Source organism: Centropristis striata, chromosome 23 (genome assembly GCF_030273125.1).
Source record: "Centropristis striata isolate RG_2023a ecotype Rhode Island chromosome 23, C.striata_1.0, whole genome shotgun sequence".
In the NCBI taxonomy this organism is placed as follows: Eukaryota; Metazoa; Chordata; class Actinopteri; order Perciformes; family Serranidae; genus Centropristis; species Centropristis striata.
In genome coordinates, this window is record NC_081539.1 from 21,422,303 (window position 1) to 21,444,712 (window position 22,410).

At 41.0% G+C, this 22,410-nt stretch overlaps 1 protein-coding gene across 1 annotated transcript in view; it reads right to left on the bottom strand.

Annotated features, from left to right (window-relative positions):
- ctnnd2a (catenin (cadherin-associated protein), delta 2a) overlaps positions 1–22,410 on the bottom strand; it is a 272,893-nt gene that overhangs the window by 116,604 nt on the left and 133,879 nt on the right. Inside the window, 4 exon segments of the mRNA XM_059326789.1 lie at positions 2,808–3,094; positions 3,096–3,175; positions 15,950–16,123; positions 20,339–20,471. Coding sequence (XP_059182772.1) covers positions 2,808–3,094; positions 3,096–3,175; positions 15,950–16,123; positions 20,339–20,471 — 674 coding nt within the window.

A 22,410-nucleotide genomic window follows, 5' to 3' on the forward strand; every position in this document is an offset into this window, starting at 1 on the left:
TAGTATGTCCCAATATGTAGTACTTCAAATGCAGCGTGCCAAAAAATACCAGGATGTCCTACTGCATCTGGTTGCATTTTGCAGCATTTTTATGGCTATTCTGACCCACAGTCCTCTGTGCTGTATGTATAAAAGTTCAAGAAGCAATGTCATGACAAAGTATTGCGTCCAAACTGCATGCATACTGAATGCAACAGTACACACTTTAAAAGTAAGCTGCAGTACGTCCTAAAAGTAACAAAAAAGTATGCAATTTGGAACACAGCACAAGAGATCTCTTATGTGTACTTGTGCAAACCACTAAGTGTGTTTATGACTCAGTGGGACAATAATAAATGCCTTTTTTGCAAGTACAGTAATATATTAGTTTGTGCACCTCTGAGTGTGTTTGTAAACTACACTCACATCCTAAATCTGGTTCTCCAAGTTTAAAAAGTTATTAAAGTTTTGAAAAAATGTCCAAAATTGAGGCTGCTGTGACTATAGCTGTTTTAATGTAAATAGGATACAGCTAATTTCAGAACTTCAATAACTTCTTCATTCAATAAATATCATACTGAAAAGATTTTGGCAGTGATCTCTCTGTCTCAGATGGGTGTGTTATGAATGGTAGGCTACTAAATCTAAATGCCCTACAGGTATATTATCAGTGTTTTTGATAAACCAAAAACAAATAAAAAGGTTGATAAAACTCCATAGGAGTTATATGCAATGAAAAACACATTAGTAGTCTCCCATTTAGACAGAAATAGTGCAATTAACTTTCAAATATTTTCACTGCCTTTGTTCAAGCAGATTAGACAGTAATGGTTTAAAAAGCTGTCTTCCATATTGCACATAAATACTAGCTAATGTATGGAAACTAAATTTAATCTCCACAGCTATATCAATAGATGAATGCACATAAGGATTATCTCTGATGAGAATTCATATTTCAGCATTCAACTCTGCATTGCATTGTTATCACTTCTTTCCCATAATCTTCTATCTGGGTTTATATCCAGCCAAACATCAGGGTATGATGCTGTATACCTGTGTGTGTGTGTATGTGTGTGTGTGTGTGTTGTGTGTGTGTGTGTGTGTGCTAGAGCAAGCCATGCGACTGTTCCTTACCTTGGTGACCTGAGCTCACTTCTTCCTTCTTTTCTCTTTGATAAACTTATTTCTACCTACTGTTGCAACTGCTTATGTTGTTGTTGTGTGACTTGTGTGCCTTTATAAAAAAAACCCAAACAGGTGGGTATAGATGCAGCTTACAGAAAACGGAAGCTATATTACTGCTTTGCCTCTACCTCAATTCAGGAAGAATTTTCTGTATATACAAGCCACATAGTGCAAACAACAAACTGAAACAACAAAGGCTTCACAAACTTGGTGTGAATATAAAAAAAGTTTCGCTTTTTACAAAGGGAAAAGGGAAAATGGTCTTCCATGAGTCAGAGACGCTGTTTACTCTAAAAAGTAAATCGCTGAACTGAGAAAATACACATTTTAGGAAGTCTGTTTCATTTGCAAAATTAAATCAAACCTATAAATTATTTTTTCGCTGAGAAGGAACATTAGAGATAATTTGTGTGAAAACATGAAGACTGTCTTGGGCCAGTCAGTCAGATTACATTAATAGCAAACCATCAGGCCTCATTATCAGATACTTCATACAACTTCACAAGACTGAAAAGTCTTCCGGACTGCATGTTCATCTGACTGTGCACATGTCAGCCATTCACTTTCTCTTTCTTTGCCATTGTTTTAAATAATTCCCTCCCATCCTCTTTCTCTTATTCTGTCTTTCATATCTTCCACTGTCTCTCCCTCTCCTCTGATTGACAGCTGCAGCTGAGACTTGATCCATGCACGGCACAGTCCCTCTTACTATGTAATTAAAGGAATTATACATCAAGAGTCCTGTGAAATATATATAAATAAAGTAGGGAGAGTGAGCTTTGCTTAATTGCAGAGACAAGAGGATGGAAGTGATCACAGCCCAGTAGGACTTTTTTTATACACAGCATGACACCAAGGGAGGTGAAATGGAGCTTCTAAAGCAACCAGTGTGTGACTGGAGTAAAACTGTATTTTATAAATTGTTTTTCTCCTAACACAACCAGTATGCAGTGACACTAGTCCTGATGGGGAATACGCCAGAGTTATGATCAACATGGAAAAAGTGAGAGCACTGCATTGGTGTCTGATGTAGACAGAAATAAGTAGAGTTTGTCTGGCAAAAAAGGTGAACCTGGTCCTTTACTGTGGAAGATAAACATGGTTTATGAATAAACACAATTCTGCTGTTTACCTAACTATTGTCTAGACGGCGGATAAAATGATTGTTGTTGGCAACAATAATGAACTTTTTGAGTTGTGAAATCCTTCTCTACAGTACGGTGTTTTGGTGTCTGATAAGCCTTCAAAGTCATGAATCTATTAGCTAAACCAACCTTCCTGGATGGTGTTTCATCCCCACATCAGTGCCTGAAGCAACATGCCACTCAGGAGCTTTTAACGCGGTGCTGTTTTCAGCCTGAACACCCAAATCATAGAGAGTCTTGAAAGAAACTGGTGGAGTGTATTGGTGGGTGAGTGGTACCTGAAGTTATGTCACTTAAGTTTATGTCCTCACAAATACAGTAGTACAAGTTTATGTGGTGTGTGTCTTTGCACTTTTACCAAACTTGCTAAATCCTCTAACACATCAGCACATGGATTGTGTGTCACGTCTGTCTTTTCAAAGTGCCTTTAAGCATCTTACTCCCCACACACACGCTCCAGCAAACACACACACACCCCAAACACCCCTTTAATCCTACCTTGGGTCTTTCTGAATCGAATCGATGGAAGGTGAGCGCTGCAGGCTGCCTTCAGGCGGCAGGGCAGGTCCAGATTTGCTGTAGGGAGATTCCACCACCGAGGGGCAGTACTGTAGGGTGCGGTAGGGGTCCGCCACATAGGGGTCTGAGCCATACACGTCTCCGCCACCTCCGCTTGAGGTGTAGCCTGGTCCCACTGTGGCGTAGTTGTTGGTCCCGCCACGGCTGTAGTTTCCTGTGCCCGTGCCGTGACTTCCTGTGCGTTGCAAAGGGGCGGAGTCGACACCACGGGGAGGAGGGAGCTATGGCGGGAAAGTAGGGACAGAGGACATAACTTAGGACTTGGTCATGGACACGCTGGGTAAGGTCTACAGGGCAGAGGAGGGGAGGAGAAGACAAAAGGAAAGGTGAAGGGAGAGAAGAGAAGAGAAGAGAGAAGAGAGAGAAGAGAAGAGAAGAGAAGAGAAGAGAAGAGAAGAGAAGAGAAGAGAGAGAAGAGAAGAGAAGAGAAGAGAGGAGAGGAGAGGAGAGGAGAGGAGAGGAAGAGGAGAGGAGAGGAGAGGAGAGGAGAGGAGAGGAGAGGAGAGGAGGAGAGGAGAGGAGAGGAGAGGAGAGGAGAGAAGAGGAGAGGCAGAATAGCAGGCACAGAGATGAACAGGTTGTTGGAAAAGACAAGCGTGTCTCCATATGGATGGATAAATATTGGCCACATGCCCAGGATTAACAACAAGGACCAATGTTCACCAGAGGGAAGGATTGAAGAGAGAAAAAGAGACAAAAGTTGTGAAGGCAAAAGTTTGAGATCACTTTGACTGCTGAAATCAATGTGTTCGACAAAAACTAGCTGAAAACATAAAATAGATTTAATAGTTTAGAGTTAACTTCTATCATTTTTTTAAATAAAATATTGATATGGCAACATTGTATTGAAAATATACTGCCAATAACAGTCATAACAATGCACACAAATCATGTTGACAGAGTTAAGTCAACTTTTTCTTTTCAAAGTAAATTGATTTAAGCAAACAGTAATACTTGAGACCAACTTAGCAATGCTTCTCTTCCTATGTAAAGTACTGTAGTCTAGTAAAAATCCACTTTATACAAGAGTTTCCACTGAGGGTTTGTAAACAATGTTAGCTTTGTCACTCAAATGACTCATTAGCCTGCCATTCCCAGGCAATGAAAAATGGAAACTTTGCTCGTAAGCCTATTTGCGGGTAGCTAGAGGACGATTGCAGAAACTTTTCCCGCACAATGAGACATCTGCCTGGTGAGCAATAAGGACTAAAAAATACATAAAATAAAACAAATAAATAAGTAAAACACCAAGCTATCTCTCTTTAGAGTGAGATGGAAATTGAATGGGGATTTGCTCGGGGGATGTAAGCAGCCTGCAGGGGCATAGTAGCTGTCACCTCCCCTCCCCGCCGTGTTGGAGCAGTGAATTGGTAATATATCAAGGTGTTAATGTGAGTCTGGGGGCCTCGTTTCTGTGGCTGTAAAAACAGTGAGACAGACGGTGTGGGGGGATCCATCTCATCTGTCATTAGAATCAAGGTATGTGTACACAGACACACACGCGTACACACATGCAAAAACACCATAAATGTGTTCTTCAGGCAGTACATGATAAATCACAGAGCCTCGAAATCAATACGTGGCCATGTGTTTGACTGGAGCTTTAACACAGTCCAATGAGCCTCCTTTTATAAAGAAAATTAGAAAAACATGTCTGGATGGGAAAATACACACTCACACTCAACATATACAAAGAAGGATGCTGTGTGATTGTAAGTGTGTGTGCTGAGGTTAGTGTCTCATTGTTATGTGACCAACAAAGTTGCTCTTTAGCAGTGTCTTGAGTGGTGGTATTTACTTGACCTTCACAACCCCTTTATTACTCTCCTTTTCACCTCTGTCGCTCTCAGACACACACACACACACACACACACACACACACACACACAGACACACACAAACACACACAGACACACACACACACACACACACACACACACACACACACACACACACACACACACACACACACCACCTATTTGGTGCATGAGGCCGATTGAACCAGTCTTTAACAATCATTTGCCAAAGCTCTTATTTAAATTATTCTTACCAAGACTGGTAAACGCCATTAGTGTGCCCACCAGAGGCACAAGGAACCTTTTGTATGATGTAACCACATTAGCATATTATTATTTCCTAACTCTAAAATCAGGTTAACAAAACTACTTTGCCAGCCAGACAGTTAAAAAATTCAACTTTCAGACTTTGCCATGCAATGCCCATGAGGCTAAAGGCTGTGCAAGCTCTTCTACTGATGCCCCAAATTTGACAAAGATCCAAAGAATTAGGCAGAGACGGAAAAAAACAGTAAAGAGAGCCTGGGAAAAGAGAGAAACAGCTGAGAGATGAGGGCTGGAGCTGCAGTTTAGAAAAGAGCCAAACCAGAGGCAAGAGGGAGGAAACACAAGGCGATGGAGTTAGAGACAGTACAGCCGCTTAGAACAGAGGGTATAGGAGGGTAATGAAGCAGAGTCACTCCCATCAGAAGCAAATCCCAGTCTTTTCTGTACTCTTTGAATGGTGTCTGTGGTGTGTCTGTCCTTCTGAACGTCTCATTAGTAGCCAGGGCTTTGGGCTAACACCACCAGTGTCAGTGTGCGCTCACTGAGACACTTGACACCCAAATAGGATGAACCTCAGAGCTAAGGAGGGGGTGGGAGAACAGTAGATAGAAGTAAAACACAAAAAAAATTGGCCTGTCAAATTATTTTCATAGCCTGTGCTGTGACCACTGAATAGGGATGTCCTCGGGTCGAGCTCAAAAAGGAAAGGGAGAGAAAGCACCGATGATAGAGAGAGATGGTAGAGAACATAAAGACAGAAATCCCACAAAAATGTCAAACCAAATTACTGTTTTAGCCCGTTGTTTTTACATTCTCTTACTTTGTATTCAGCTTCCTAACACCTCTTTATGCATTCCATTTTCTTCTTCACTCAATCTTCCTGTCTGCTCTCCCTTTCTTCTCCTCCTACCTTAAGTAAATGGAGTGCTGCTGAATTTATCATTTGCTCTGGTAATGGTCTGTTCTGACTGATGACTTGACCTTTGGGGCCAATATTGCCTCACAAAAATCAGCATGTGGGTGCCTGTTTATGCATGCATGTTTGTCATGGTGTATGTATTTCCTGAGTGTGTGTACTCTAGGATTCCTGTCCTTGTGAGAACCAAGGTTTTACACTTTTGGAGTGATGACATTTTGTCAAAGATTGAGGTTTAAGATTATAGATTCAGGTTTAAAAGTTATGCATATGATAAAAATAACGTTTTAGGTTTGGCTTTATGATATAAACTGAAATGTAAGGTTCTCTCTCTACAGAAAGGCAAACATATGTGTGCATGTGTGCGAGAGGTTGTGACTTTCATGAATTAAAAGACCAGCGTGAGGGAAACTCACTGTGCCGTTTCATGAAATATTAAACAAATCATGAAAATGTGCCGTGTGCATGCAAACAGACACACACATGCACGCTCCACTAACACCTCTCACACCCAACGCTCTAGCGCCGTGAAATTATGTTGGAGAGGAAATAAAAGGGCGGGTGTGTCTTTGTATTCCCTTGCTTCGGCGTGGAGTAAACAAATCGCGGCTGTGCTCCTGCTGGCAGATTAGCGACGGGAAGGGAAACTCTATTAGTCATTTGACACAGTGATACCTCTGCAATTAGCCAGCCGGCTCAGGGGCCGGCTAGCTAAGAACAGGACTGACTTTTTCTTGGGGCTACTGAGACGAAGGAGCGCCTCGCTGAATGAACAAGAGATGGAGGAAAACAGGGAGGGGGGGAGAGATAAAGGAAAAAAAATAGAGGGGGATCAAACCAATCCTCCGAGCTTTCCATGTCCATCCTCCCTTCTCATTCTTTCATCTCTGCCTCCACTTCTTTCAATCCTACTCTGTCTCTGTCACTCTTTTTTCCTCCATCACTCCCTTGCCCTTTTCTCTTCTTTCTTCCCCCCTGTAGATATGTCCATCTCTGTCTATTCCTCCATCCATCTTTTTGTTCTCTGAAGCCCTCCCTTTCAATCCCTCTTTTGCTATAGTTCACCCCCCTCTCTGATTCCATGTTTTCGCCTGTCATCCTCTCTCCGTCATACATTCATTTCATGTTTTTCTCCTCCTTTCTTCCCTAACACCCTTCTGTCTCTCTATCTCTCCCCCTCTATTGTGGTTGTAGTAGACTATGTGATCAGAGCTGAGGACATGTCCTTTCTCTCGACACGCTTCAGCGCTCAGCACGATTACACAAAACCCCTCAGTACAGTCTCTATCCCTCTCTCTCTCTTTCTTTCTCTCTCTCTCTCTCTCTCACACACACACACACACACACACACACACACACACACACGGATTTCTAAATATGCAAGTGATTGACATGGACTAAACATGCGTGCCTGTTACACATCTTTTTCTAATGCTTTAAGGTCATACAACAGCATGCGCACACAACCTTGCCGACAGCAGCCATGGATGAAGCAAACATGCACACACACACGGAAACACACACTGCTTGAATGTGGAGGAGAGTAAGGATTAGTTTCTCCCTCTGTTTATCCCTGGGAGAGCCTCCTGGCCAACACACAGCTCTTGATGTTCCTGAGCTGGAAGCACTGGAGGACACACATGCACACACGAACACGCACACGCACGCACATGCACACACACGCACACACGCACACACACACACACACACACACACACACACACACACACACACACACACACACACACACACACACACACACACACACACACACACAAACACAAACGCCCTCCTTTGCACTTTCAGTATCAAGTATACAGCGTTTTACAGTGTGGGAGCTGTAGGACACTTGTCTCTATGAGTCAAGGTGCCATGTCTTTCTCGGAGCATGCCACTTAGACTCAGCAGGGGCTCCAGGGCAGTGGCTGCTGCTAAATGTTCATGCTGCGGAAGGACAATAGTGAAAGTCATAAAAATATGAGTTTCTTTTCTTTCCAACTGAAGGGCATTCCATTTATATAAGGCTTACAGCAAATGCATGTGACACACTAATGTATGGCAGAACAATTCTAATATAATATATATCATTTTACAGATTGACCCTATTGTTAGCTGCCGTTTATAAAAAAAACCAGCTAACTACAATAAGAATTTGAACATTTCTATGATTTTTTCACATTGCCATATCTTGTCACAATGCCTTCATATAGGTCATATAGTGGCAAGAACATTTATGTGAACCCTTTGAAATTTCCTAGTTTTTTGCATTAATTTGTCACAAAATGTGATCTGATCCGTCCCAATTATAGACAAACACAAGGTGATTAATTTAGTACCACACAAACAATTACAATAGTTCATGTCTTTACTGAACAAACTAATAAATATTCAGTGAGAAGTTGGTTGATGCAGAAGGAAAATTACCCTAAATATCCTAAGAACATGGCTGAGCTGAAGTACTTCTGGCTACATGGTGGTGTAGTGGTTAGCACTCTTGCAAAAAAACATGCAGTTTAGGTTTAATTGGTGATTCTAAATTGCCCTTATGAGAGAATGAGTGCATGAATGGTTGTCTGTCTCTATGTGCCCTGTGCCCTGTGATAGTCTGGCGACCTGTCCAGGGTGTACCCCGCCTCTCGCTGAATGTCAGCTGGGAGAGGCTCCAGCCCCCCGCAACCCTCGTTCAGCTAATCAGTTAAGGATAATGAATGAGTGCATTACTGAAGCAGTTCTGTAAGGTGGAGTGGTCCAGAATTCCTCCTGAAAGGTGTGCAGGTCTGATCAGCAGCTACTGAAGCACTTGGTTGCTGCCAAAGTAGGTTGGACCAGTTATTAAATCCAAGGGTTCACTATCACTATGAATGTTTTATGCCTGTGTTCTAAAAAAACAGGAAATATTTTAATTGTTTGTGTGATATTAGGTAAGGCACATTGTGGTTGTCTATTCCTGGAATTTAGATGCAGATCGGATTACATTTAATGACAAATTATTGCAGAAAACTAGGAAATTTAAAATGGTTCACCTACTTTTTCTTGCCACTTTGTCCATTGTCATTGTCTTTAGCAGGTGCTAAACAACTTAACCTGCCTTGTATTGTTCCTTTCGTTAAGAAAATCTTTGTTTTATAATTTTATAGCATACAACTGTAGGATGAACTATTTTAAGTGTGCTTCATATTTAATACCAATCATATGATCTATGGGACTATTTATGGCTTTAATCAGGAAAAATCATCATAGTTGTGGGAAAAGTGGCAGCTCAGATATTAGCGCAGTCGCCTCACTGCAGGATTCCAGAGAAAGAGCTAGGGCCTTTATTTATGGACATTTCCATTTAATTTATGTGGATTTCCTTTAGATGCTCCTTTTTCCACCCACAGTCCAAAGACATGCCGGCTTGGACACTCCTCTTCTTCTCCTGTGTGTACCCTGCCGCTCGCCCACTGTGTGCTGAAGTAAGCTGTAGCCCGCCCATGACCCTGAATAAGATAACTGGGCTAGAAGATGGATAGATATTGCACTGAACTTTAACATGACTTACTCTATAGCATATTTGAGTTTGATTCAATCTAAATAATGTAGCAACAGTGTAAGGGCCTATAAAAAAGAGGCTAAAATGATCTGTGATATGAGGGATAAACCATTTGGGAGGCAAAGTTATTTATATGCATTTATGTTACGATAAGGAACAACAGGAAGACCAAGCGCAGCCACAGAGGTAATAAGCAATGTACACAACAATAAACTGTGGATCAATTAATGAATAAAACATGTTTTAAACAGCAGATATGAACATTTCATTTCATTTGATGAAGACAGTCAATGCTGCTGTTGTGCTGACTTCAAATTTATCTGTGTGATCTCTGAGGACAAAAACAAATGAATGTTTCTTTCTACAGTTATGAATTCATTACTGCTGATAATACAAAGAATATGCTAATCATGTAAACTGAGATAGCATGGGACACAAGTGGAATGTGTTTATGTGCGTGCAATTCTGAGCATGCTTTGTGCACGTATTTGCTGTGTAAGTGTGCAACTAACAGCATTAGGGCCACTGGTGTGTGTGTGTGTGCGCACGCATCTGTAAGAGGGTGGTGCAGGGTGACTAGCACCAACTTCATTTAAACTTACATTTAGGAAGTGCCATATGTTTTCGCAAGGGAAAGAATTTGTGCTGATCTGCGGAGTAATTCAGATGCTTTGAGTTGGTAATTAAAGCTTTCTGAGGTTTCAGCAAAAACTGTACATACTGTACGTTCACTCCAAAATATAAGTCACCTGGATTCAACTCATAAATGAAGTTTTTGTGCACTAAGTTGAATAGTTCTGTAATTAATAGTTGCATTGTCTGTCACAGTTCAGTTCTTCTGTTAAAAAAAACAAAGAGGATATGAAAATAAATGAATTTAATTTTACTTCCTTCCTTCTACCCCTCTTTCCTTAGTCCACTTCCCATCAAAATGACCCTCAACTAAATGAAGATTAGAGGTTTTCTTTTAATAAAGGGCTGCACTATGACTATTAGAGTAATGGGCATTTAACCAGTAGGAACATTTTCAAAGTGGAGTAAACATCACTTTATAAGTAAGTGCAAAATCACAACTCTCTGTTTACTGGTGTTTAAAAGACAGTCGGTTCATTAAAAGATCAGCAGGATCAGGGGCCAAGCTGAAATTGATCCTGGCCAAACAAACCTAATCTAACCTGGCGACAGACACAGCCTGGTGAGTGACACAATCAAGTGACTGGGGAGATGCTTCTGCCAAAAGGCCTAACAATGCTGCAGAGCTTTGGTCGCCCACACTGAGGTTTAAACAGGAACTAATTAATAAACAACTGGTGATTCAGGTCTACTGAGACTGCTCCATTTCCAGTGCTCCTCGTGGTCTGCCCTTATTTCAACCAGGCACTTGCAACAAGCAGTGCAAAACATTGCAATTCCTGCAAGTAAGAAAAGCTTACTTGTTGGAATTACCACACTTTTAAATATAAAGATTGTATTATACCTTATCTAAACATAACATTTCTCTAGAATCAAGCTAAAATGTGTCATTATGCATGCATGTACATGTATTTATAAGTCTTGGTATGTGTTCAAATAGCTGCAAAAGATGTTTAAATCTTTAAAAGACCATCAACTATATCGCCATAAATGCCCACACACAGCCCAAGTGACTATAATTAGTATTATAAACCATATTTGGATACTGGAGGACATGTGCCAGATGAAAGCGAGCCTTTTCCTTTCTCTTCTTTCATTTCAAGGATCTGTCACTTTCTCTATTTAAGAGGTGCCCTGAACTTTTCCTGCCTCCTGGTCAGAAGAGGCACGGTAACTGCAGCCTCTCTCCAAGTCCTCTTCCTCTTTACCCGCTCTCTCATGGGCTTGTTTTCCCTCTCTCTCTCATCTCCCTCCTCCATCACTCTCTGTTCTGTCCCCCTCATTAGGATGTCAGATCTCATTACAGAAGGAACACAGCAGATTTAAAGGAGAAAGCAGATTGGTTTAATGGTTTGATGCAAAGCCTTCCCCATATTCCTTTCTCTCACTTTTTTTTTAATACTGTGCACGTGTGCTGTACGTGTGCACATTCACACCAAAAGGGACTGGTGCAAAAGAGCTGCAACTTCAAGCAAAGTAATCCCTTTGGTTTTGTGGACCACACACACAACACACACACACACACAAGCTGACAGACACACACCCTTATGTGAGTTAAAGAGTTGATCCCTTGTCCTGTGGACTGCATGGATTTAACTACAGGAACCTAATGTTAAGCAGTGTGTGTTCACATTTTTTGTGTTTCTTACAACACCACAGTCTTCATAGCATTTATCCAAAAATGTAGAGAGGAAAAAAAACATGCTGTAAGTTCCAGAAATAACTATCTCATTTCAGGAGAGGAGTCAGAAGAACATGGCGTTAGAGACTGAATCCGAGCTACAGAGTTATGACCAAACCTCAAAAATTATTCCAAGAAGGACAAAAAAAATGGAAAAACTGCCTCTGGACTCATTAAATTTCATTTACGTAAATGTAGCGTGCATTTGGCTTCTTCAAAATGCTTGATGTCTACATGCATGAGAAACTTCTCTGCAAAAACTCTCAATAACAAAACTTTCACATACACCCGAGAGTGGTGTACGGAAAGTGAACTTTCTTGTAAACTTCTAAGATGAGACTCTTAATTTGCAAAGCTTTAGAGTGGATAAAGCAGCGTCCATGGTGCTGTCTGGTTGGCAGGTGATAAGGTATAAACACATTAACAACACTACAGGACTGACCACAGTAGTGTTGGTTAAAATGTGATGAAAAATGCATGTAATGTACGACACAAAACGCAAATTCACAGTTTTTCCCACACGACTTTGCATCATTTGGTTATCTGGTTTGGCTAATGGTCGAGGAAATATAACCTTGTTTTTACCGTGGCTTCGTGATTAATGATTGTAAAAGAATTTGTGTCTGTCTCCTTCAAAGATACTGGAGGGAGCAATGTTAAACTACATAACACCCCTTATCAACAGCAATAGCTCAACCTGGCTACTAGATGCACCTAACAAATAGCCGCGGCAGTGAATCTACCCATTCTCACTGTCGCCACCTGAGCTACGTGCAGGGCTGATGATAAGCCATTAAGGAGAAAAAGTGCCACATCCATTCAGAGCTGATGCTATTCCCAGTGGTCACAGTCGTTAATACAGGCCAAGATAGCTTTCATGAAATAAGGAGGGGAGGTACAAAGGCAAAAAATTTAAGACCAAAGGCAGGAGGGGATATGGAGAAAGAAAGAAAACAAAGAGAAAAGGTCAGAGGAAAGGAAGAAAGAAGAAGAAGAAGGAGAGAAAAGGAGAGTATGAAAGAAAGAGTTTAAACCAATACATTTCACCATCCTTGGAATTAGTAGGTGAAATAAAGCAGTAAAAAATGAAGTGAAAGGCAGAAATATTTGTATACAATAGGAAGAAAATAGAAAGAAGCAGAAGGAGAAAGAGGTCACTGAATTGAATGGGGAGAGCGAGACTGTTGTCAGGAACAGGGAGACTGTAAAAAACAATATACAAAAGCAAAGTGACAAACTGCAGGCTGATTTCAAAAACACACAGTGTCTGTTTGGAAGAATAAACAAATGTGTAAACCACATCCTGGGGCTTTTTTCTTGCTGCGAATCTTTGTACCAGGATGCATGTGTACGGATGTGTGTGTTAGAGACGCTGTGGCCATGCAGGAATAATCGCTTGAAATAGGCCACATTAACCTGCAGTCCTCTGGGGCGCTGGCCTGGTTTAATCCAGGAATGAAACGCCGCGCGTCACTGCCTACACACATGCATAGTGCAAGAACACACAGATACACACTCATACTTGCACAATAATACTGCAAAAATAAGCTGTGCATGGGTGTGTGTATGTGCTGGGTAGATGTAGGCGGTGAGATAGCAGTCAGTAAGAATAACCGAAGAGTGTGTGTTTATGAGAGAGGTTTGACAAGATGCAAACACAGTCATTCAGGTGGAGCAGATGTTTAGGAGCAACTTATTTTTACATGTTCCTCACTTGTTTTACGCTGTGGTGACAATGCTGTTAATCTTACACCACAAGTGAACTGAGCTGTGAAAAGTGGAGAGCAATGGAAGCTGAGCAGACAGACAGGTTAACCAGTTGACGGTGTTCTAAACTGGACCTGACTGAACTGTCAAGTGTGTTGTCAAACTGCTGTCCACTGCGCCGCGAGAAAATGTCAGCAGACTCCCTCAGACTACAGGTCTGTTGGTGTTTTGACTAGATGGAGGAAGCCGAGGGCGGACACAAATCACAAGAGCACCACTGTTAAAATAAAACAAAAAACAGGCGACTGTGTATTGAGGGTTTGAGCCAAAGAAAATGCGGAACAATGTGCAGAATTTGGGTGTAAACCTGTCATTTCGCCTCCACAAATTTGATTCAATTTGGAGTCTTGACCCCCAATATGTGTCTGCTAAATTTGTTTCTTCTTCGTGTCCTGTTTGCTCCCTATTTCTCTCCACCTGCCTCTCTGTCCTCGACTGTGTCAGGAAACAGCCCCTATAAAATCCAGTGCATGTATAATTATAGTCACTTAAATTGCTTTTGTTGTATCATGCAGCTCCTCTTCATAGTTAAGTGTCCAGTTAAGTAATGTGGTGGCCCACGCACTCAATGAATACTGTGAGCTTCATTTGACTGCGAGTGCCTTGTTTAAATTGGCCTTGAATTAGCCCGACACTGTGCACCACATATAGACCCAGTGACTCCGGCTGCAAATTTTGGAATGAAATACGAACACAAACGTCCTCATTCTCTTCCCAACGCAGGAATGACTTATAGCATTAATTACATTGATCCATGCCAGCTTAATGAACCAATAATGTGAGCCTGCCATTGCCAAGAAAAGGAGCTATGACATAATTAATGACTTACTGCTCACCATGTCAGCAGAGCCCTTATCAGTTCACTATGCGCTATCACTCTGTGCATTATGAATCCTTATTAGACAACCTCCTAGTCACTGCACAGACTATTAACACGATTTTTAAAACATGCCGCTCTAAGGCCAAGCCTTAATTCAAAAGCTCAGTGACTTCAAGGTGCCGTTCATGGTCGCTGTGTTGATTTACCACTGTACTTACATGGGCCAAGAACAGTAGGAGGGGGGAATTTTGCATGAGGTGAAAAAGCCTCATGCTGACATACTGACGGAGGATTTAGTTCAAACAACATGAGACAATCTATTAAAATACTGTATCATAGGAGAAGCATATTGTAAACCTCAAGCGTTGCAATTAAATGTACACGGTTTAATCCACAGTCTATTGATTTTTGTAGCTGCAGTACAAATTTCCTTTGTGAGTTTTCTTATACCCATCTATTGAAATTACAAATACAAGGCGCACTAAATTATAGATAACAGTGGATCCTCTCTGTACACTTCTGAAAAGAACTTATTTAATTAATTCCTGCTCACAAAGACAATCCTATCACTGTATGCACTATTCAGAATTTCACCGACAGTAATCAAAGCAATATCCCACAAGAATAAGAGCAAAGCCAGTGACCCCCCTAACTCTGAAATGTGCTTCAAAAGCTACACTCTCTGCTTAAAGGCAACTCTCACTCCTTTCAAGTGAGTCAAACTGATCAACTCAAACGCTGGTCTAGAGTGGCATATTTACTTCTATGATTCTGACCCAAATGCTAATGATAGCTATTAAGGCTAGGCTGGTTAATGACATCGAGGGAGCTGTGAACGTGGCGTGACCGACTTGGGTGTTTTCATGTGGGTATGATACGGTAATGGGATTAACATGGCGTACCTAAACCCACATTGAGATAAGCTCAATGAGGCCCTATTAAAAATACATTGCTGGCAACAATGGAGTTACGGAGGGAGCGGGTGAGAATGAGTGTGTCTGACTGTGTGACTTTGATAGAAAATGCGCCCAACTGTGCTTCATTGGCAACTGGAAAAAAAAGAAGAAAAACAGAGAACAAAAGGGTTGGTGATGGCCTTTTCTACAGTCCTTTTTTTTATACTCTATTATGTGTTTTCTTCATTTGTTGCTGGGTTGGGTGCAGTTGTGTGGGATGAAATACACAGCACAAAGTAGGAGCATTAACCAAACCTGGAAAAAGGGCTTTAACATTCAACTCATGTGGGAAGAAGCTGTCCTGATGAGTGTTGCTGCATCTGTATATCTTGTATACCTGACAATGAGTAAGCATCAATTAACATGAGGTGAATGTGTGCTGTGTGACTGATTAACCAAATAACATGAAAGGATGTAAATTTAGCTCCTAATGAACACATCTTTTGCCTCCTCATGCATGATTATCCCGGCTCTATTATTACATATGCATAAAGGCACACATGTCAGATCCTGTCCATTATTTATGATCTTTGTTGTCAGTCTGCAGTGTCTGCAGGGAAATGAGAAGTTGTCATTGCAAGTTTAAACTTTTTCCCAAACACACACACCATATGTAGTGAATAAAAACACAAAAAATGCATAAATTAAACTGCATAGCTGTTAGTGATTATACAAATGTAAGAAGGGCCTTACCGGTGTTGTTGCGATAGGGGCCTGTGTCTGGCCCCTGGCCCTGGCTGAGGCTCCTCATGGGGCCCTTGTTGTGGTAGACACGTTCTTCATAAATGGGGTCTATGTGGTGCTCTGGAGACCCTAAGGGCCGAAGGGGCTCCTGACTGTGCTGACTACTGTAGGAGCCACGAGAGCCTGGAGAAAAGAGAGAAAAGGAAAGGAGATGTTAGTACGATAGGGAGACAGGATGAAAGAGTAAATAAGGGAGAGAGGCAAATGCAAGATGAGGTACAGCGAGAGGTAAAGAAGGGTGGTATAGAGGGTTGAGAGGATGATTTAAAAAATGTGAGGAAAAATGGAGGAAGGGAAGATGGATTGCAATTTCATGCAGGAAATGGAAAGAAAGTGGAATTGGAAGGCGGAGATAAGAACCACAGAGGATGGAGAGGGTGAATCAAGATATACAGGGGTTTTGTAAGAAAGACGATAAAAAATAAGGACAGATGATTGTTGCAGAAGATGGATGGGTACACAAAAAGAAAAGGAACAGGTGTGAAGATGATAGGTGAAAGAAGACGGTAACAGTGATGATGAGACGGAAGGAAAGGAAAGGAAAACAGCAGTCAGCTCAACAATGCATCCCTATGTGACTCCTCTGTTTTTACACCTGTCCATCCACCAAAGACCTTTTTTGTTTTTGCTGGTGTAAAAGTTACAGATCATAGAGTGAAAGACAGCCCAATATGTATACGGTGGACAGATAAGGACGGTGTTGCGTGTGTGTTTGCATGAATAGTAGGGCAAATGGAGATTTAGAGATGCACCAAATCAAAGGTAAAGAAAAAATGACAAAAAAATAAAGAGGCACATGCACAGCGACACATGAGATAGGAAGAAATAGGCAGATATATAGAGAGAGACAGAGGAAAAAAAGAGCGAGAGAGAGGGATGCCTCTGTATTTCATTTTTTTAATCTCCACGGAACACATTGCTGGTCGTCAGCTATAAAATAATGAGATGTAGTGTCCCCCCTCTTGCTCCATGTTTGGCAGCAATCCCACAGACACAGGGCAAGGAAGACATTGACAGCAGGCATTTGTTCATTACACAGCAGAACAAATGTAAGGCCTCCCTCTGAAAACACAGAGCTAAATTAAAATTAGGGGGGAGTAGAAAAGGAGGAGACTCGGGGAATATGAAGACGAGCCAGTGGGGGTGACATGGCAGGAGATAAGGTGAAAAGACGTGCGCATATATTCACACAGGCTTAGAGAGCTCTGAGTGACTGAGAGAAAGAGAGATGGTCCAGTGGAGCTAACGTCGTATCATATCGCATTAGCTCTCAATCGATGGCAAGTCGCATGCCGAGCATTTTCCAGCGGAAGAAAGGGGGGGATGAGTGCAGCGCTTCAAGATTCAGACTTTTGTGTGTATCCACCATCAACTTAACACAGTCAAAACCCCACAACCCTTCAGATCAGATCAGAAATCAATGCATGTGAGGCATTCAGCCATCTCAGCAGGATCAAGTGCATACAGTAGCTATGTTGCAGTTTTTGTAGCAGTTTAGGACCGGTGTCTATTTCTTGTCTTAACTGTCCAATAAAGCAGATAAAGAGTATTTTACAGATGAAACGCAGTGAATACTCAAACAGAAATACACAGCAGGAATCTGTTATCCTAAACCAGCTTCATCCAACAGGAGGTCGGACGTTGCAAGCACCCTTGCTGATGAAAACAAGAGCCAGACTGTGCTTCCTATAGCGGACTACCACAAGTGATAGAGCAGTAGCTGTTCTGAGCATGACTGTGGCAAAGAGGCTATTGCGTTTTGTGCAACCTCTTTTTCAACAGCGTGGTTAACTGACTGGCCTGTTTGCCGCTTTGCTAACAAAAAAGGCTGTCTCCTGTCACACTCTGCTAACCAGCAGCAGCCACGCAGAAAGCCAGTCAGAATAAGGGAGTGAGTAAAGCACATCAAGAGAAAAATGGTTGGAAATCTCAGACGCTACGTCGACCATTGAGCTCAACTGAAATGAGGTAAATTCAGAGACAGATAGACAGAAGGAAAAGGAGCAAGAGATGGTCAAAATATGCATGAAGGAGTGCTAATTAGAGTCGTGGACACACCCATTAACGGCATGACTCATCCCAGCTCTCTCTCTCCCCTTCATCCCTTTCAGCTTTGAAGTCGGTTTTATTTCTTTATTCATTTTTTTTTTTTTTTACTCACAAGGGCCCACTCGTGGAAGTACTGACCTCTTTCTTTCAAAGGGAGAAGGAACTTTAAGTAGAGAAGATAGAATGACGCAGAGAGAGAAACATAGGGAGAGAATCCCTCCCAGGATGTTTTATTCTGTAAAATATTTAAAAAAGGAGAGCAACATCTAAAAACCAACTCTGGTCCCTCGATGCCTCGGTTCTGTTTGTGTAGTTAATAAAAAAGCAAACTAAATATCACACCTGCAGTAAAAAACAAGATATTACACTATTTGTCTTTTCATATAAAGTGCCTCCTGTGACTACCAGAATTGGGTGGTACGCTGTCAAATATGATCGTATAGGTCCAAAGTTTTCTGGGCCAATCATATCAAAAATAGAACAGGACCATATATCTAAATATTCAAGGGATTACTGGTGTGCCAGAGGCTCCAAACTCTAAATATCTGCCCAAATCTCAGTTTTATTTATTAAAAACTAGATATGAGCCATCATGAAAACTGGGCTGTGTTAATTACTTCTAACAAATCAGATCATATAGTCATTCATTTTCTTCGTAATGCTATTATGTTAGTATGGCAAACAATATTTATAAACACTGGACTGTATCACTCAGGCCCTTCATGTAGAAAGCACAGAGGACATTTCTTTTTTTAGGCAATTTCTGTTTCATGCAGCTTAACTCCACTGTAGAGTAGGTGCTATAGAGCTGTTAAGTACCTCTCCAAACAGCCTGCTCACATGAACTCTACTGTGCTATTTCCAGGAGGATGTTGCCCACTAAAGCTAAGCAAACCTCCGACTAATAGTATCTACTAATAATTCAGTTGGTAGGATAGGAAATATGTTAAGTACCAAGAATTACAGATTGAGAAGTTAATATTTGGCATTTCCAGGATTTATGATTTACCTAAATTGATACAATCAACACAGCATGATAGTCCCAGCACATCTTGATAATCATTTGACCCAGTCTGCTAGTGACAGTGACAGTCTGAAATCTCTTTTTTTATTGGAACTCGCTCCTGCCTGGGATCTTTCTCTTTCTTCTTCATTTAAAGTCTTCAAGAGAGATGAAACCCCAGGCGTTGCTTCAAGATCACAGTTATGCCCTCAGGGTAAAGCATGAAGGTCATGTTCTTCATCAATATAGCTCCAACTTTAAAAGACCAATCAATTTAACTCACTCCGGAGCTTCAAAACACTGCCGCCTGGTTTAATCAATATTAATCTTGTCAAATATTTCATTTATGTTGCATAAAAAAATGAAAACACTCAATCTGGAAAAAAGACAAGCACATGGCGTACATTTGAATAAAGCCAAATGAAAGAAGAAAGCTATCTGAAACTACTTTTAGTCTGAATGGCACTTGTGATAGAAGCCTTGAGAGTTTAAAGTCCTTGAAACAGTGGGCTATCTACAGTATTTCATTTAAACAGCCATAAACAGCCAGGCTCAAATACAATTTTACACTATGGACCATAAACAGTTTCAACAACAAATTTTCATTTTCAGTTTGATATTCAGCCAACTCAATTTTGTAGAGTCAAGAGAGAAAGCTGGTGACTAGTCAATGCAACTGCAGCAGCAAATAAGGCGAGCTGAGGCACTGAAACCAGTGTCATTCTATCACATTCAGCACCCAGACACAGTAAATACATCTTATTCCATGACACAATTAGAATCTGAATCATGTTAATCTTCTCAGAGCAGGCTTCTGTCTGGTAGTCACACCAGACCTGTTCATAAACAGCTCACAAGTATTACTGCTGAACAGCTAATGCATTCAAGTTTTTCTTTATAAAGGGCAGCCACAAAGATGCCTCTGGTGAAGTATGTAAAAGTGCTCGGATATAGAGTAGATAACTCTACAGCACAATGTTGTACTTATTTAAAGACTGGCTGATTCAATCGATTTATATGCAGAACTTGACATTTCTTAGAATGGCAGTGGGATACGTTAAAATGTACCATGGGTCCTCTCTTATAGCACAAATGCTCCATTAACGTAAAATGTTGGATCAACAGCAGACACAAACACTCAAAGATATAGCGAGGGACTGTCTTGTATCCTTATACCACTCACAGTGTAGTTCATTCGTTTTAACATTATCAGTAGAGCACATTTACATGGGGGAGTTACACATATGTTTATGTTTATATCTATGTGTGAGTGTGTGGTCTCCTACCTGCCAGACTGCCAGGCCTCTGCAGTGTAGCAGTAGCGTAGAGCTCGTGGGAGATCTTGTACTGGTCAGAGGCGTGGTGAGCTGCCAGTCGTTTCGGAGACAGAGTGGCATAGCTCCCTATGCCCGAACTCATCTGCAAAGACAAGAGTTATATTTTAAATGAACTTATACACATACATTGCTTCTTATTAGATTACAACAGTGTTGGCAGCCAAATCTGTAACAGCTGACATGAATGATATGTTTCCATTTGGGTGGTGCAGATAGAGAGCCTGTGTTTTTTCAATTTACTTTGCCAATTTACTCCTGGGTCTATATCCAAATTGGAAACTTTTGTAAAATAGGGTTATAAATTAAAATTGGCACTATTTATTAACCATGTCCAGACCACTCAGAGTTAACAATGTAATTTACTTGTAGAACGTCCACACAGAAAATACTTTCAATCATAGTACAGTGGGAGATATTAGTTATAGGCATAAAACAAATTAACCTGAGAAACCAGGGTTTATATAGTTGCAATGTGAAAAGATAACCCACTGAAAGAACGAAAACTGACTTGTATAGATTTTTGTTTGAAGGTACGACTCAATCTGAAAATTGTTCTGGAGCCGCACTACGCCATTATTTGTCATGATTAAAGATCTGACAAAGTGGACAAAAATATAATCATCCCTCGAACACAGAGCCGCTTGGCATCAATCAATAGGATGACAACACAATATCATACTTAAATGGAATGGTCCATCTGTCAATTACAGCACTGTTCAATAAACGACAACACTGGGTATTAGCACTGTAAATACCATGCTTTGAAATATAATCTTTGTACTACTATGCTGCATAATAGACACCGTCAAACTGCTTTCTGAATCTGTTGTCTGTAGAATAACTTGCTTTAATGAAAAACTACTAATTGTGTAGAAAACAATGTGATAAATATACCCGGTCACCCAAGAAGTTGGAATAAAATATATATTTTTTTTACCTCTTTCCATGATATTATTGTGACAATGTGATTTATTATTGACAGATAAAAGTGTATATCTTGTCAAAACTTTATTAATCTCTTCCAACCTATATCACAATGGAAATGAAACTACAGTTAACAGAGGATTGTGTTTGAAAACAAAATGATTCCAACTTTATGATTCCAACTGGCTGCAGAAAAAAAAAAACACTCATGCTATGCTAGATGCTACAATTTACTTAATTGAGGAAGGGAAAGGTTCTGTGTGCACACCAGAACCATGTCATGCTCTCACATGCACAAGTGTGAGACATAATTCAACTATTTTTATATTGATTGTCCTCTAGAGCAGTGGTTCCCAACCTTTTTTTTGAGGGACCCACATTTTTACCATTGTAAACTTTGGCGACCCCCCCATTGTCCATTGTTTCTATGAAGCCGAACTCAATGTGACTTTCATGGTACCCTTTCTTTTTTTACTTTTTGAGATATTCAGCATTTTCATCTCCCTGACACTTCGCCGTTTTTCCATTAACTCAGTGTTCCTGTTGTTAGGTGAGGTTACCGCTAGGTGAGGTTACCGCCAGGTGAGGTTACCGCTAGGTGAGGTTACTGCTAGGTGAGGTTACCGATAGGTGAGGTTACCGATAGGTGAGGTTACTGCTAGTTGAGGTTACCGCTAGGTGATGTTACCGCCAGGTGAGGTTACCGTTAGGTGAGGTTACCGCTAGGTGAGGTTACTGCTAGTTGAGGTTACCGCTAGGTGATGTTACCGCCAGGTGAGGTTACCGTTAGGTGAGGTTACCTGTGTATACTGCCGGAGGGATGTTACACATGTCCTTATTCTCGCGATATAGCCTTTATTTTTAAACTTTTCTATTGTGATTTTTCTATTTAAATAAATGAATAAACGTTTAATGTAGCCCTTATTTAGTTGTTTTTGTCCCACTAATGTAAAAATGCTGACTCATCTATATTTAACACATCAGATTTATTACATCCCTTAAAATCAAGAGGGGTCGGGCCCCCTCTGTTGGGAATCACTGCTCTAGAGTTCATAATTCTCTGTTCCATTCATACAGTGCAGTAGTATTTGCAATTT